The 17,630-nt window shown below is 36.3% G+C and overlaps 3 protein-coding genes across 11 annotated transcripts; all 3 read left to right on the top strand.

The window, feature by feature from the left end:
- Nucleotides 1-1,113: 1,113 nt before the first annotated feature.
- On the top strand, nt 1,114-12,049 carry LOC149130763 (uncharacterized). 7 transcript variants are annotated; one of them, XM_089344114.1, is made up of 2 exons: nt 1,114-1,249; nt 7,694-12,049. In XM_089344114.1, the coding sequence occupies exon 2, from the start codon at nt 8,702-8,704 to the stop codon at nt 10,538-10,540; it is 1,839 nt and encodes a 612-aa protein (XP_089200240.1). In that variant the 5' UTR covers nt 1,114-1,249; nt 7,694-8,701; the 3' UTR covers nt 10,541-12,049. The 7 variants fall into 7 exon arrangements, with proteins under 7 accessions (XP_089200240.1, XP_089200237.1, XP_089200243.1 ...); XM_089344111.1 differs by lacking the exon at nt 1,114-1,249 and adding an exon at nt 3,708-3,835; XM_089344117.1 differs by lacking the exon at nt 1,114-1,249 and adding an exon at nt 5,931-6,045 and having other exon boundaries at nt 7,699-12,049.
- On the top strand, nt 3,831-5,836 carry LOC106878340 (uncharacterized). The gene has a single exon (XM_089344123.1). It carries the CDS (start codon nt 4,190-4,192, stop codon nt 5,420-5,422), a length of 1,233 nt encoding a protein of 410 aa, XP_089200249.1. The 5' UTR covers nt 3,831-4,189; the 3' UTR covers nt 5,423-5,836.
- Nucleotides 6,572-16,464, top strand: LOC106878344 (uncharacterized). Of its 3 annotated transcripts, none has more exons than XM_089344120.1 (2): nt 6,572-6,656; nt 13,810-16,464. In XM_089344120.1, exon 2 carries the CDS (start codon nt 14,437-14,439, stop codon nt 15,700-15,702), a length of 1,266 nt encoding a protein of 421 aa, XP_089200246.1. In that variant the 5' UTR covers nt 6,572-6,656; nt 13,810-14,436; the 3' UTR covers nt 15,703-16,464. The 3 variants fall into 3 exon arrangements, with proteins under 3 accessions (XP_089200246.1, XP_089200248.1, XP_089200247.1); XM_089344122.1 differs by lacking the exon at nt 6,572-6,656 and adding an exon at nt 12,261-12,768; XM_089344121.1 differs by lacking the exon at nt 6,572-6,656 and adding an exon at nt 12,261-12,839.
- The last annotated feature ends 1,166 nt before the right edge of the window (nt 16,465-17,630 follow it).

Here is a 17,630-nt window from a genome sequence, read left to right as displayed (position 1 = left end):
TTTTTAAAAGAAAGTAAAAAATCTGAAAATTGGCTATAATAATGTAAGCCTTCCAGTCTCGTTGCCTTGAAGGTATGATGTGGAGGAAAAATTGGAGAAAACATGGGTTTAAAAAACAAATAAATAATTAAACCATTTTTAGCCAATAGCGTTGCATAATTTTCTACCTTTAGCCGAGCGGTGTCAACTTTAATGGTGTACCCTGTAAAATTTATAGTTTAGCGTCTCAGCTGTTCATTGTAGTTTTCTAAATAAACAGAAATAGTTAATTTCATTGTTGGTTTCTAAATAAACAGAAATATTTACTTTTTGTCTCTTCTTTGTAATGTGGTGTTATGAGCTGTGTGTTGGTGGTGGAGAGAGATGAGGCAAACGGAAGTGAAGCCAGACCGGAAAGGTCGGACACACGCGGTCGAAGGCCAGCACGTCGGGCAGTCAGAAGACAGACAGCTTATGAGGAAGACGTGTTTTGATCTAGAGCGATTGTTTACTCCGCCGCGGTTTACGAGCTAAGGTCCAACGTTTCATTCTGTCCTTTTGCTTCTTGTTGTCTTTTTCGTCCATCACGCCACATGTATCATTTTGTAAATTTAGTATCTTAATATATTTGTCTGTATGCGATCACATTATGCGTATTTCAGTATAATATAAACCTGTCATATATTTGTGTACATCATTAATACAGACACCACCGAATGACCAACACAGACACAAAACATACCCGGTTCTACCTGATTACATCGACACAGTATTTCCCAGCTCGAAGCAAATTGGTAATATCGTGTAACGAATTTTCTAGTGTATACAACACGTAAATGCAAGTGTCGGTTAAATGATTTATTTCAACCACAATCCGATGCTTTCCCATTGATGTCGTCCACATGCCTATTTCACCTCCGACCTCAACAACATCTTAGGCGACGCATCTCGCTACACTACTTTCGTATCCATCGCCAGTTCTCAAAATCGACCTCGGCGGAATTTGAACTAACAACGTAAACACCAACGGAATGGTGCTAAGCATTTTGCCCGGCTTCGTAATGATTCTGCCAGCTTGCCGCTTTCCCGATGCGGGATCGAACCCTAGTCACAGAGTGCAGAAAGTGAAAGAAAATATTCAATATAAACAAAACATGATTGGGTAGCGCCACCTACTGGATCATTCGGGAAATAACTTTTTAAAGGGAAACAACCTCTTCAGACTATTCTTTCCAACGGGCACCTGCTGCGCTGTTTACGTTTTGAAATGGTAAGTTTATAAACGTTCAGTTTAATTACTTCATAATGTGTATAAATTATTCAATTATGTGACGTCTCAAGGATACAGAAAGATTATAAAAGGTGAAACACATACAACATTGGAAAAAGATATTTCTTCTCCAGACGTTTTACCTTTAGAACAATGATAGTTCTACAGTTACCTACGAATTTAAATTGAAATAAAAGTATGCAACAGGTACGTCGTCTTAATGACATATTTCTGTGTAGCAGACCTGTAGTTATTTTCAGCCTAACGAGTTTTCTGGTAAGGGCTTCATTTATCTGTTTGTTGCGTCAATTTCTATTTCCTTGGAATCAACATAGTCCGAGTTTCATTTAAAAAATAGGCATAACTACAGAGTTGTACCCCCCACCGACTTTGGAAGGTCATAACTTTCAGAAAAATGAATATTTTTTAATGAAATTTTCTATGTATATATTGTTTATTATTTAGATTCCGAATATACAAAAAATTTCGGTGAAACTGTTTTGGAATGAGGGTGGGGGACAATTTTCGGAAATTCCAACAGAGTCCACTTAAATTCCTCTTAACTTCCAAGAAAATGAATATTATTTCGTGAAATTTTCTACAAATATACCTCGATGCCATTTGAAAGGAAACAACTGCAGGTTATTTTTGAGAAGTGTTCCCCACTCGGTGGTGTTTCGGAGCAAATCGACCATAATTGTTTCATTTTTCTCTATTATATGCGTATGTGCATCCGTAGATTTGTAATGAAGTAATACGCTGCTTCTGTTCTCTTCTACTTCTCTACTAGAAACGTTTACTTTGGGATTTACTTCTATTGAGAAAAAAAATCGTGTGCATGTTATTTTGAACGTAAGTTTTCTTATGACGGCTTCTCTTTTCTGCTTATTACTTAATTACAAATCTACGGATGCACATACGCACATAATAGAGAAAATGAAACAATTATGGACGACTTGCTCCGAAACACCACCGAGTGGGGAACACTTCTCAAAAATAACTTGCAGTTGTTTCCTTCAAAATTCCTACATGCTCGAAATGTACATACATCAAGGTATATTTGTAGAAACTTTCACGAAAAAATATTCATTTTCCTGGAAGTTAAGAGGAATTTAAGTGGACTCTGTTGGGATTTCCGAAAATTGTCCCCCACCCCCATTCCAAAATACTCTCACTGAAAATTTTAGTATATTCGGAATCTACATAATAAACAATACATGCATAGAAAATTTCATTAAAAAAATCTTCATTTTTCTGAAAGTTATGACCTTCCAAAGTCGGGGGGGGGGTACAACTCTGTAGTTATGCCAAAAATTATTTATTTTCTTCAAGTATTGAAGCGGACGCCGACGAATTTTACGAAATTCCCCACCCACTTCCTGCTAAAACACTCTCCTTCAAAAAGTTACCTTCTCCACTATAATACCAAAGCATCCTTTCCATTCTGTGAAGTAAAACAAGACAAGAGGAAGAGAAGAATGGGGTGAACAGAATGATAGAAGGGTGGTAGGGGAGAGAATTGAAAGCACAGAGATGGATCGCTACATGTGGGTCCTTTCTTTCTTTCTTTTTTTGATAAGAGCTATTAATTTTTTTTTTATCCTTTTCTACTGGATATATTTCATGATTTTATAGATATTGACACCATACTGTAATCATGTAAAGGGGAAGAAAGGAAAATAATTAATTTGTCCATCAAAAATATGAAGATGTATACCTTCTGTGTTGTATTTACAATGAGTACCATGATGTAGGTTCTGAAGTAGGACTTGTTTCCTCTTTTACTAAGAAATCGAAATCATTCAGATGTAGAATGTATTTCATTTGTGTACGTACAGTGAATGGCTCAATGGTTAGAGCATCTGGCTCGCAACCATAAGGTAGTGTGTTTGATTGCTGGACATACATGTATAAGATATAGGCTTTAAACTATGGTGTGTGATGTAATTATAATAAAGAAAAATTGAAAAGTGAAGTTCATTTGGATTCCTCTATATCTTATACTGTTGTTTCTCTGTTATTTCAGAATAGCAGAAACTGTGACATGAAAGAATTGCTTACATCAAATTCATCATCAACATTAATTATCTCTTAAAGACTAAAGAAAAACGTTACATGCAACAAATATATAACTCAATGGTAAACTACAATGAAATATTTCTTCTGAATGGAGATTAATGGCAGCATTTCTCTCCTGTACAGTCTGTAACATGTACAAGATAGATGAAGTTTCAAATATGTTTGTGGCATCTTCAGATATTGATGAAAATCAGAATTGATGGGAAAACATTTGAAATAAATGAACGGTAAAAAGTGAAACAACAAAATAAACATTGTTCTGAGAGAAGAAAACTATTGAAACAATGGCTAATGTTACAGACTTAAAGGATTGATACATTATTTTGTTGAAGAGATGCAAAAACAGACTGAAAAATCCTCATACCATTGTGGTATCTGTCAAAAATCATTTTCTCTGGAAAGTAACCTCATGAATCGATAGAAGTGAGAAACCATATCCCTGTGTTATTTGTGGTAAATCATTCTCTAAAAATACTCACTTAGCTGAACACAGATGCATTCATACAGGTGAGAAGCCATATCATTGCGGTGTCTTTGGTCAATCATTCTCTAGAAGTTACGATTTCACTACACATAGATGTATTCATAGGGGTTAGGAGCCATATGACTGTGGTATTTATGGTAAATCACTCTCTACAAATAGACAATTGGCTACACACAGACGTATTTAGATAGAGAAGCGACATCACTGTGATATCCGTAGTAAATCAATCCCGCATACTTGCAACTTAACCAGGCATATCCGTATTCATGCAGGCGAGAAGCCATATGACTGTGGTATTTATGGTAAATCATTTTGTCAATGTGGTGTCTTAAATCAACACAAACATACTCGTACAAGAGAAAAACCATATCAGTGTGATGTCTGTGGTGAATCATTCTCTAAAAAGGATGGTCTCTCTTCACAGGCGTATTCATACTGGTGAAAAGCCATATCGCTGTGACATCTGTGGTAAATCATTCTCCACTGGAAGTCACTTGACTACACACAAATATATTCATACAGAAGAAAAGCCATATCACTGTAACATCTGTGGTAAATCATTCTCTGAATCTGGTCACTTGACTAGACATAAACGTACTCATACAGGAGAGAAGCCATATCACTGTGATATCTGTGGTAAATCTTTTTTACAAACTTGTCATTTAAATCAACACAAACATACTCATACAGAAGGAAAACCATATCACTGTGATATCTGTGATAAATCATTCTCTTTAAGTACATATTTGACTAGACATAAACGCATTCATACTGGCGAGTGGCCGTATCACTGTGGTAAATTATTTTGTCAAACTGGTCATTTAAGTCAACACAAACGTACTCATACAGGAGAGAAGCCATATCACTGTGATATCTGTGGTAAATCATTTTGTCACACTAGTCATTTAAGTGAACACAAACGTACTCATACAGGAGAAAAACCATATCAGTGTGACATCTGTGGTAAATCATTCTCTGTATCTGGCAACTTGACTAGACATAAACGTACTCATACAGGAGAGAAGCCATATCGCTGTGACATCTGTGGTGAAACATTCTCTGAATCTGGTAGCTTGACTAATCATAAACGTACTCATACAGGAGAAAAACCATATCAGTGTGACATCTGTGGTAGATCATTCTCTGGATCTGGTCCCTTGACTAGACATAAACGTATTCATACTGGTGAGAGGCCGTATCACTGTAACATCTGTGGTACATCATTCTCTAGATCTGCACACTTGACTAGACATAAACGTACTCATACAGGAGAAAAACCATATCAGTGCGATATATGTGGTAATTCATTCTCTACAACTGATGGTCTCACTATACATAAACGTATTCATACTGGTGAGAAGCCGTATCAGTGTCACATCTGTGGTAAATCATTCTCTGAATCTGGTCACTTGACTAGACATAAACGTACTCATACAGGAGAGAAGCCATACCACTGTGATATCTGTGGTAAATCATTTCTTCGAACCAGTCATTTAAGTCAACACAAACGTATTCATACGGGAGAAAAACCATATCACTGTGATAAATCATTCTCTTTAAGTACTAATTTGACTAGACATAAATTTATTCATGCAGAGAATCTATATTAGTATGATATCTGTGGTAAATCATTCTCCCACATTATAACTTTACTAAACACAAATGTATTAACACTGGAGAAAGTCCATATCGCTGTGATGTCTGTTATAAATCTTTGTCTACAACTTGTGTTTAAGTAGATACAAACAATTTCATAAACAAAAGAGGCCATATCAATGTGATATCTGTGGTAAATCATTCTTTCATTTAAATTTATTTGTCACAAACGTTTTCATAGGAGACAACAATATATCTCATATCTGTAGTAAATCATTCACTTTAAGGCTTAATTTAACTACTCATATGTGCATTCATGTGTGAGAAAACACATATCACTGTGACTTTTATGGTATAGCATTGTAGTTTTCTAAATAAACAGAAATAGTTAATTTCATTGTTGGTTTCTAAATAAACAGAAATATTTACTTTTTGTCTCTTCATTGTAATGTGGTGTTATGAGCTGTGTGTTGGTGGTGGAGAGAGATGAGGCAAACGGAAGTGAAGCCAGACCGGAAAGGTCGGACACACGCGGTCGAAGGCCAGCACGTCGGGCAGTCAGAAGACAGACAGCTTATGAGGAAGACGTGTTTTGATCTAGAGCGATTGTTTACTCCGCCGCGGTTTACGAGCTAAGGTCCAACGTTTCATTCTGTCCTTTTGCTTCTTGTTGTCTTTTTCGTCCATCACACCACATGTATCATTTTGTAAATTTAGTATCTTAATATATTTATTTGCATGCGATCACATTATGCGTATTTCAGTATAATGTAAACCTGTCATATGTTTGTGGGTACTACTAAAGCAGCGCGGATCCGAACGCGCTAGCTAGTCGTGAGTGGTCGATCCTAACCCTAAACACGTATTCATTTGCACACGCGGGTTAGGGATAGGGTTAGGATCGACCACTCAAGACTAGCTAGCGCGACTGCGCATTCGGATCCGCGCTGCTTTAGTAGTACCCATCGGCAGTTCTCAAAATCGACCTCGGCGGAATTCGAACAACGGAATGGTGCTAAGTATTTTGCCCGGTTTCGTAACGATTCTGCCAGCTTGCTACTTTCCCGGTGCGGGATCGAACCCTAGTCACAGACTACAGAAAGTGAAAGAAAATACTCAATACAAACAAAACATGATTGAATAGAGCCACCTACTGGATCATTCGGGAAATAACTTTTTTAAAGGGAAACAACCTCCTCAGACTATTCTTTCCAACGGGTACTGCCGCGCTGTTTACATTTTGAAATGGTAAGTTTATAAACGTTCAGATAGTTCTACAGTTACCGGGGAATTTAAATGGAAAAACAAGTATGCAACAGGTAAGTCGTCTTAATGACATATTTCTGTGTACCAGACCGTTGGTTATTTTCTGGCTAACGAGTTTTCTGGTAAGGGCTTCCTTTATCTGTTTGTTGCGTCAGTAGAAATCTACGGATGCACAAACGCACAAATCGGAGAAAATGAAACAGATGTCGACGACTTGTCCCGAAACACCCCCGAGTGCGGAACGGCTCTCAAAAATAACCCCCAATTGTTTTCCCCTTAAATTTCTATTTCCCTGGAATCAACATAGTCCGAGGTATACGTGTAGAGAATTTCATTAAAAAAATATTCATTTTTTTCACGTATTGAAGCGGACGCCGACGAATTTTCCGAAATTCCCCCACACACCTTCTGCTAAAACACTTACCCTCAAAAAGTTGCTTTCTCCACTATAATACCAAAGCATCCATTCCGTTCTGTGAAGTAAAACAAGACGAAAGGAAGAGAAGAATGGGGTGAACAGAATGATAGAAGGGTGGTAGGGGAGAGAAATGAAAGCACAGAGATAGATCGCTACATGTGGGTCCTTTCTTTTTTTGATAAGATCTATTAATTTTTTTTTATCCTTTTCTACTGGATATATTTCATGATTTTATAGATATTGACACCTTACTGTAATCATGTAAAGGGGAAGAAAGGAAAATAATTAATTTGTCCACCAAAAATATGAAGATGTATACCTTCTGTGTTGTATTTACAATGAGTACCATGATGTAGGTTCTGAAGTAGGACTTGTTTCCTCCTTTACTAAGAAATCGAAATCATTCAGATGTAGAATGTATTTCATTTGTGTACGTACAGTGAATGGCTCATAAGGTAGTTTGTTTGATTGCTGGACATACATGTATAAGATATAGGCTTTAAACTATGGTGTGTGATGTAATTATAATAAAGAAAAATTGAAAAGTAAAGTTCACTTGGATTCCTCTATATCTTATACTGTTGTTTCTCTGTTGTTTCAGAATAGCAGACAACTATGACATGAAAGAATTGCTTACATCAGATTCATCATCAACATCTGTTACCTCTTAAAGACTAAAGAAAAATGTTACATGCAACAAATATATAACTCAATGGTAAACTACAATGAAATATTTCTTCTGAATGGAGATTAATGGCAGCATTTCTCTCCTGTACAGTCTGTAACATGTACAAGATGGATGAAGTTTCAAATATGTTTGGGGCATCTTCAGATATTGATGAAAATCAGAATTGATGGGAAAACATTTGAAATAAATGAACGGTAAAAAGTGAAACAACAAAATAAACATTGTTCTGAGAGAAGAAAACTATTGAAACAATGGCTAATGTTACAGACTTAAAGGATTGATACATTATTTTGTTGAAGAGATGCAAAAACAGACTGAAAAATACTCATACCATTGTGGTATCTGTCAAAAATCATTTTCTCTGGAAAGTAACCTCATGAATCAAATGAATTGTTAGAAGTGAGAAACCATATCCCTGTGTTATTTGTGGTAAATCATTCTCTAAAAATACTCACTTAGCTGAACACAGACGCATTCATACAGGTGAGAAGCCATATCATTGCGGTGTCTTTGGTCAATCATTCTCTAGAAGTAACGATCTCACTACACATAGATGTATTCATAGGGCTTAGGAGCCATATGACTGTGGTATTTGTGGTAAATCATTTCATCAATCTGATCTTTTACATAAACACTAACATATTCATACAGGGAAGAAGCCATATCACTGTGATGTCTGTGGTAAATCACTCTCTACAAATAGACAATTGGCTACGCACAGACGTATTTAGGCAGTGAAGTGACATCACTGTGATATCCGTAGTAAATCAATCCCACATACTTGCAACTTAACCAGGCATTTCCGTATTCATACAGGCGAGAAGCCATATGACTGTGGTATTTGTGGTAAATCATTTTGTCAATGTGGTGTCTTAAATCAACACAAATATACTCATACAAGAGTAAAACCATATCAGTGTGATGTCTGTGATGAATCATTCTCTAGAAAGGATGTTCTCTCTTCACAGGCGTACTCATACAGGAGAAAAACCGTATCACTGTGATATCTGTGGTAATACATTCTCTAGAAATGAATGTCTTTCTAGACATAAACGTACTCATACAGGAGAAAAACCATATCACTGTGATATGTGTGGTAAATCATTCTCCACTGGAAGTCACTTGACTACACACAAATATATTCATACAGAAGAAAAGCCATATCACTGTAACATCTGTGGTAAATCATTCTCTGAATCTGGTAGCTTGACTAGACATAAACGTACTCATACAGGAGAGAAGCCATATCACTGTGATATCTGTGGTAAATCATTCTCTGAATCTTGTCACTTGACTAAACATAAACGTACTCATACAGGAGAGAAGCCATATCACTGTGACATCTGTGGTAAATCATTCTCTGGATCTGGTCACTTGACTAGACATAAACGTACTCATACAGGAGAGAAGCCATATCACTGTGACATCTGTGGTAAATCATTCTCTGGATCTGGTCCCTTGACTACACATAAACGTACTCATACAGGAGAGAAGCCATATCACTGTGACATCTGTGGTAAATCATTCTCTAGATCTGGTCCCTTGACTACACATAAACGTACTCATACAGGAGAGAAGCCATATCAGTGTGACATCTGTGGTAAATCATTCTCTGGATCTGGTTACTTGACTAGACATAAACGTACTCATACAGGAGAGAAGCCATATCACTGTGACATCTGTGGTAAATCATTCTCTGAATCTGGTCCCTTGACTACACATAAACGTACTCATACAGGAGAGAAGCCATATCACTGTGACATCTGTGGTAAATCATTCTCTAGATCTGGTCCCTTGACTACACATAAACGTACTCATACAGGAGAGAAGCCATATCACTGTGACATCTGTGGTAAATCATTCTCTGGATCTGGTCCCTTGACTAGACATAAACGTACACATACAGGAGAGACGCCTTATCACTGTGACATCTGTGGTAAATCATTCTCTGGATCTGGTCCCTTGACTAGACATAAACGTACTCATACAGGAGAGAAGCCATATCACTGTGATATCTGTGGTAAATCATTCTCTAGAAAGGAAGGTATCTCTACACACAGACATATTCATACAGGAGAAAAACCATATCGCTGTGATATCTGTGGTAAACTGTCCTCTACATTTGGTCAATCGACTAAGCACAGACGTATTCACACAGGAGAGATGCCATATCACTGTAATATCTGTGGTAAATTATTCACTATCACCCGCAACTTAACCATACATATTCGTATTCATACAGGTGAGAAGCCATACCAGTGTGATATCTGTGGTAAATCATTTTCACAAAATGGTCATTTAAGTCAACACAAACGTACTCATACAGGAGAAAAACCATATCACTGTGATATCTGTGGTAAATCATTCTCTTTAAGTACTGATTTGACTAAACATAATCGCATTCATACTGGTGAAAAGCCATATCACTGTGATATCTGTGGTAAATCATTCTCTGAATCTGGTCACTTGACTAGACATAAGCGTACTCATACAGGAGAGAAGCCATATCACTGTGATATCTGTGGTAAATCATTCTCTGAATCTGGTCCCTTGACTAGACATAAACGTACTCATACAGGAGAGAAGCCATATCACTGTGACATCTGTGGTAAATCATTCTCTGAATCTGGTCTCTTGACTAGACATAAACGTACTCATACAGGAGAGAAGCCATATCACTGTGATATCTGTGGTAAATCATTCTCTGTAAGTACTTACTTGAATAAACATAAACACATTCATACAGAGATGCTATATTAGTATGATATCTGTAGTAAATCATTCTCCCACATTATAACTTTACTAATCACAAATGTATTCACACTGGAGAAAGCCCATATAGCAGTGATATCTGTTGTAAATTTTTGTCTACAACTTGTGCTTTAGGTAGATGCAAACAAATTCATACACAAAAGAGGTCATACCAATGTGATATCTGTGGTAAATCTTTCATTCAAATTCCTTAGATAGTCACAAACGTTTTCATAGAAGACAACAATATATCTGATATCTGTAGTAAATCATTCACTTCAAGGTTTAATTTAACTACTCATATATGCGTTTATGTGGGAGAAAAAGCATATGACTGTGACTTTTATGGTATATCATCTTTTCAAACAAACATTTTTCGTACTCACAAATGTATTCAGACAGGAGAAAAGTCACAGCATTTGCATATCTGTGGGAATTTATTCTCTAACAAAAGTGAGTTAGCTCCCCATTTAGCTATTCACTTGGAAGTGTAACTGTATTATTGTCCAAGTTCATTACCTCACACAACAATAAACCTCTCAAGGCCATTTTTTATTTGTTGAAGCATTTCTTACCCTCAACTTTACCTAATGAGTAATCTCTTTTGCTCTCACAGCTTTACTCCTCCTCTCTCTCTCTCTGTGTCTGGTTTATTCTTAAACTTTTACAAGTAGAACATCTAACCAAGTCATTTGTTGATCCGATCAATTAAGCATAGGATTCACAGATTTGGCATTATTTTATATAAATACTAACTATCAGAAGTTATCATGCAGTGAATGAGAGGTGGACAAGAGGATAACTTTTGGTGATCAAACTTTCTCTTTGTGGTTTATGCTTGTCTAGCAGTAGATTTTTTGATCCACCACTGAATTTCATCTAATTGGGGTAATAAAGGTCTATACAACCATAAAAGTAACATCTTTTTTAAACAAAAATTTGGTGAAAGAACAGCTAACGTTTGATTTCCCCTCGTATCTCTCTGTTTGCTTAAAATGATGAGAGATAAGTTGACCGAATCATTAGAGCGTTGGAAAAAATGTTCTAGAGCATATATTCCAGGTTCTTCAAAATTATTGGCTTGTTCCTAAATTAGAAAGTTATGTTTCACAATTCGAAAAGGTATCGGATGTGAACAACGTTAGGAAAGATAGCTGAGCTGACAGACAAAGAAACGAGTTGGTGTATGAAGTTTTTTAATTAATTTTTTTATTTGATTTCTTTTTTCATTTGTAAAATATCCGTTTTTCAAAGAAAGTAAAAAATCTGAAAATTGGCTATAATAATGTCAGCCTTCCAGTCTCGTTGCCTTGAAGGTATGATGTGGAGGAAAAAATTGGAGAAAACATGGGTTTAAAAAACAAATAAATAAATAAACCATTTTTAGCCAATAGCGTTGCATAATTTTCTACCTTTAGCGGAGCGGTGTCGACTTTAATGGTGTACCCTGTAAAATTTATAGTTTAGCGTCTAAGCTGTTCATTGTTGGTTTCTAAATAAACAGAAATATCTACTGTTTCTTTTGTCTCTTCATTGTATTTTTTTTTCATCATTTTCAAACATTTAGTATCTTAATATATTTGTCCGCATGTGTTTGCTTTATGCGTATTTCAGTATAATGTAAACCTGTCATATATTTGTGTACATCATTAATACAGACACCACCGAATGACCAACACACACACACACAAAACATACCCGGTTCTACCTGATAACATCGACACAGGATTTCCCAAGTTTCTTTTTTTATTTCCCCGTATCGAAGCAAATTGGTAATATCGTGTAACGAATTTTCTAGTGTATACAACACGTAAATGCAAGTGTCGGTTAAATGATTTATTTCAACCACAATCCGATGCTTTCCCATTGATGTCGTCCACATGCCTATTTCACCTCCGACCTCAACAACATCTTAGGCGACGCATCTCGCTACACTACTTTCGTATCCATCGCCAGTTCTCAAAATCGACCTCGGCGGAATTTGAACTAACAACGTAAACACCAACGGAATGGTGCTAAGCATTTTGCCCGGCTTCGTAATGATTCTGCCAGCTTGCCGCTTTCCCGATGCGGGATCGAACCCTAGTCACAGACTACAGAAAGTGAAAGAAAATACTCAATACAAACAAAACATGATTGAGTAGAGCCACCTACTGGATCATTCGGGAAATAACTTTTTTAAAGGGAAACAACCTCCTCAGACTATTCTTTCCAACGGGTATTGCCGCGCTGTAACGGTAAGTTTATAAACGTTCAGATAGTTCTACAGTTACCGGGGAATTTAAATGGAAAAACAAGTATGCAACAGGTAAGTCGTCTTAATGACATATTTCTGTGTACCAGACCGTTAGTTATTTTCTGGCTAACGAGTTTTCTGGTAAGGGCTTCATTTATCTGTTTGTTGCGTCAGTAAAAATCTACGGATGCACAAACGCACAAATCGGAGAAAATGAAACAGATATGGACGACTTGTAGCGGAACGGCTCTCAAAAATAACCCCCAATTGTTTTCCCCTTAAATTTCTATTTCCCTGGAATCAACATAGTCCGAGGTATATGTGTAGAGAATTTCATTAAAAAAATATTCATTTTCTTCACGTATTGAAGCGGACACCGAGGAATTTTCAGAAATTCCCCCACACACCTTCTGCTAAAAAGTTGCTTTCTCCACTATAATACCAAAGCATCCTTTCCGTTCTGTGAAGTAAAACAAGACGAAAGGAAGAGAAGATTGGGGTGAACAGAATGATAGAAGGGTGGTAGGGGAGAGAAATGAAAGCACAGAGATAGATCGTTACATGTGGGTCCTTTCTTTCTTTCTTTTTTTGATAAGATCTATTAATTTTTTTTAATCCTTTTCTACTGGATATATTTCATGATTTTATTAGATATTGACACCATACTGTAATCATGTAAAGGGGAAGAAAGAAAAATAATTAATTTGTCCATCAAAAATATGAAGATGTATACCTTCTGTGTTGTATTTACAATGAGTACCATGATGTAGGTTCTGAAGTAGGACTTGTTTCCTCTTTTACTAAGAAATCGAAATCATTAAGATGTAGAATGTATTTCATTTGTGTACGTACAGTGAATGGCTCAATGGTTAGAGCATCTGGCTCGCAACCATAAGGTAGTGTGTTTGATTGCTGGACATACATGTATAAGATATAGGTTTTAAACTATGGTGTGTGATGTAATTATAATAAAGAAAAATTGAAAAGTAAAGTTCACTTGGATTCCTCTATATCTTATACTGTTGTTTCTCTGTTGTTTCAGAATAGCAGAAACTGTGACATGAAAGAATTGCTTACATCAGATTCATCATCAACATCTGTTATCTCTTAAAGACTAAACAAAAGTGTTACATGCAACAAATGTATAACTCTATGGCAAACTACAGGGAAATATTTCTTCTGAATGGAGATTAATGGCAGCATTTCACTACTGTAGTCTGCATTATGTACAATATGTATTCTCATAAATAAATTTGGATGAAGTTTGAAATGTGTTTGTGGCATCTTCAGATATTGATGAAAATCAGTATTGATGGGAAAAATAGCTGTGAAACATTTGAAAGAAATAATTGATAAAAAATGAAATCTGAAAAAAAATATATATTGTCCTGAGAGAAGAAAATTATTGAAACAATGGCTAATGTTACAGACTTAAAGAATTGATTTATTATTCTGTTGAAGAGTTGCAAAAAGAGACGGAAAAATCCTCATACCATTGTGGTATCTGTCAAAAATCATTTTCTCTGGAAAGTAACCTCATGAATCACAAATGAATTGATAGAAGTGAGAAACCATATCCCTGTGTTATTTGTGGTAAATCATTTTGTCAATCTGGTGTCTTAAATCAACACAAACATACTCATACAAGAGAAAAAACCATATCAGTGTAATGTCTGTGGTGAATCATTCTCTAGAAAGAATGGTTTCTCTACACAGGCGTTTTCATACAGGAGAAAAACCATATCACTGTGACATCTGTGGTAAATCATTCTCTGGATCTGGTCCCTTGACTACACATAAACGTACTCATACAGGAGAGAAGCCATATCACTGTGACATCTGTGGTAAATCATTCTCTGAATCTGGTCACTTGACTAGACATAAACATACTCATACAGGAGAGAAGCCTTATCACTGTGGTCTCTCTGGTGAATCAGTCTCTAGAAAGGATGGTATCTCTACACACAAACATGTTCATGCAAGTGAGAAGCCATATCACTGTGATATCTGTGGTAAATTATTCACTACTACTCGCCACTTAACCAGACATATTCGCATTCATACAGGTGAAAAGCCATATCATTGTGATATCTGTGGTGCATCATTCTCTAGAATTGAATACTTGACTAAGCACAAACGTACTCATACAGGAGAAAAACCATATCACTGTGACACCTGTGGTAAAGCATTCTCTGAATCTGCTCACTTGACTAGACATAAACGTACTCATACAGGAGAAAAACCATATCACTGTGATATCTGTGGTAAATCATTTCCTGAATCTGGTCACTTGACTAAACATAAACGTACTCATACAGGAGAAAAAGCATATCAGTGCAATATCTGTGGTAATTCATTCTCTACAAATAATGGTCTCACTATACATAAACGCATTCATACTGGTGAGAGGCCGTATCACTGTGACGTCTGTGGTAAATCATTCTCTGAATCTGGTCACTTGACTACACATAAAAGTACTCATACAGGAGAGAAGCCATTCCACTGTGATATCTGTGGTAAATCATTTTTTCAAACTGGTCATTTAATTCAACACAAACGTACTCATACAGGAGAAAAACCATATCACTGTGATATCTGTGATAAATCATTTTCTTTAAATACTTATTTGACTAACCATAAACGCATTCATACTGATGAGAAGCCATATCACTGTGATATCTGTGGTAAATCATTTTCTCAAACTGGTCATTTAAGTCAACACAAACGTACTCATACAGGAGAAAAACCATATCACTGTGATATCTGTGATAAATCATTTTCTCAAAGTGCTCATTTGACTAAACATAAACGTATTCATACTGGTGAGAAACCATATCCCTGTGATGTTTGTGGTAAATCATTCCCTGAATCTCGTCACTTGACTACACATAAATGTACTCATACAGGAGAAAGACCATATCAGTGCAAAACCTGAGGTGAATCATTCTCTGTGAGTACTTACTTGAATGAGCATAAACACATTCATACAGAGAAGCTATATTAGTATGATATCTGTGGTAAATCATTCTTTCATTTAAATTCCTTAGATAGTCACAAACGTTTTCATAGAAGACAACAATACATCTGTGATATCTGTGGTAAATCATTCACTTCAAGGTTTAATTTAACTACTCATATATGCAAGAGAAAAAATATATCACTGACTTTTATGGTATATCATCTTTTCAAACAAACATTTTTCGTACTCACAAATGTATTCAGACAGGAGAAAAGTCACAGCATTTGCATATCTGTGGGAATTTATTCTCTAACAAAAGTGAGTTAGCTCTCCATTTAGCTATTCACTTGGAAGTGTAACTGTATTATTGTCCAAGTTCATTACCTCACACAACAATAAACCTCTCAAGACCGTTTTTTATTTGCTGAAGCGATACCCTCAACTTTACCTAATAAGCAATCTCATTTTGTTTCCCCATTTTGAAATGATCTTTTAAAGCTAAATGCTTTTCCTTATGCCAGCCGTTTAATCACCTTTTACATTACATAGGCATGCCATACATGTGCTGTAAAACCAAGATACACTTTTTGTCAATGTTCATTCTATGATAACTTTAAAATCATCAATGTATTCACAAAGGAAAGAAAATATAATGCTATTTTACATATAACTACAACTATTTCAACATAAGTGTGTCACTTACTACTGTAATATTTCTAATAAAAATCATTTATTCACTATGTTTGTATGTCTTTCATTATGCCTCCCCCACTCTTACCCACCTGTTCCTGCAAATTATCCAACATCATGTCACTTTTGTTGTCCTTCTCCTGTCTACTGTATTATCATTCTGCTGCTTTGAATTCTCACTCACTTCCTATTCCACCTCTCCCTCTCTGTGACCTTACAGATTATATCATTACAGGTTGCCTACTTTCCATCTGTTCACCCTTTCACTATCCCTCTACCCTATTCATTCTTGTACTTTGAACGCCCACTTCATCACCACCATTTTCATCTCTTTCTATGAAATCCACGAGATTCCTCATGATCCTTCCTGCCTCTTCACACTTCACAACAGTCATGAAGCTCCTCTAAAGTGAGAGACCTGTTCTGCTCTCACAGCTTTACTCCTCCTCTCTCTCTCTCTGTCTCTTTCTCAGTTTATCCTTCGGTTTGTCTGTCTTGCTTCTCTCTCCTATTTCTCAATCTCTCTGTCTTCTCAATCATTTATTGTCTTGACTGTGTGGCCTATAATCTTTACTTTTTGCATCATTTCTCTCTCTTAAATTCTCCTTCTGTCAGTCTTACATGTAGAACATCTAATCAAAATCTAAATATTGCTATACTTGGGGATGGTTATTTTTTATGCCAGTTAAACACTATTTAATCGATCTTCACTTTAGTTTTTATTTGTATTTTTAGTTTATACGTTTGTGACCATCTCCGAGTTAACAATATCTGTTTCAACATACGTTTTCTAATCATGAATCTTGCAAAAAAATTCAGAAACCTAAATTTGTAAAATATTTCCTAACTAAAATCATCATCGTTTAACGTCCGCTTTCCATGCTAGCATGGGTTGGACGATTTGACTGAGAACTGGTGAACCGGATGGCTGCACCAGGTTCCAATCTGATCTGGCAGACTTTCTACAGCTGGATGCCCTTCCTAACGCCAACTACTCCAAGAGTGTAGTGGATGATTTTACGTGCCATGCTCAAAATGGTGTTTTTTACGTGCCACCTGCACAGGAGCCAGTCCAGCGGCACTGGCAACGACCCAGCTTGAATGATTTTCTAACATGCCACCGGCACAAGTGCCAGTAAGGCGACACTGGTAACGATCACACTCAAATGCTGCTGATTCATTCAAAACAATGCAAATAAATAAGTGTTACATTC

The sequence above is a fragment of the Octopus bimaculoides genome, chromosome 28 (genome assembly GCF_046866305.1).
Source record: "Octopus bimaculoides isolate indiv1 chromosome 28, ASM4686630v1, whole genome shotgun sequence".
NCBI classification, from domain to species: domain Eukaryota; kingdom Metazoa; phylum Mollusca; class Cephalopoda; order Octopoda; family Octopodidae; genus Octopus; species Octopus bimaculoides.
Note: the sequence above shows the minus strand (reverse complement) of the source record. Positions and strands in the feature narration are given on the sequence as shown.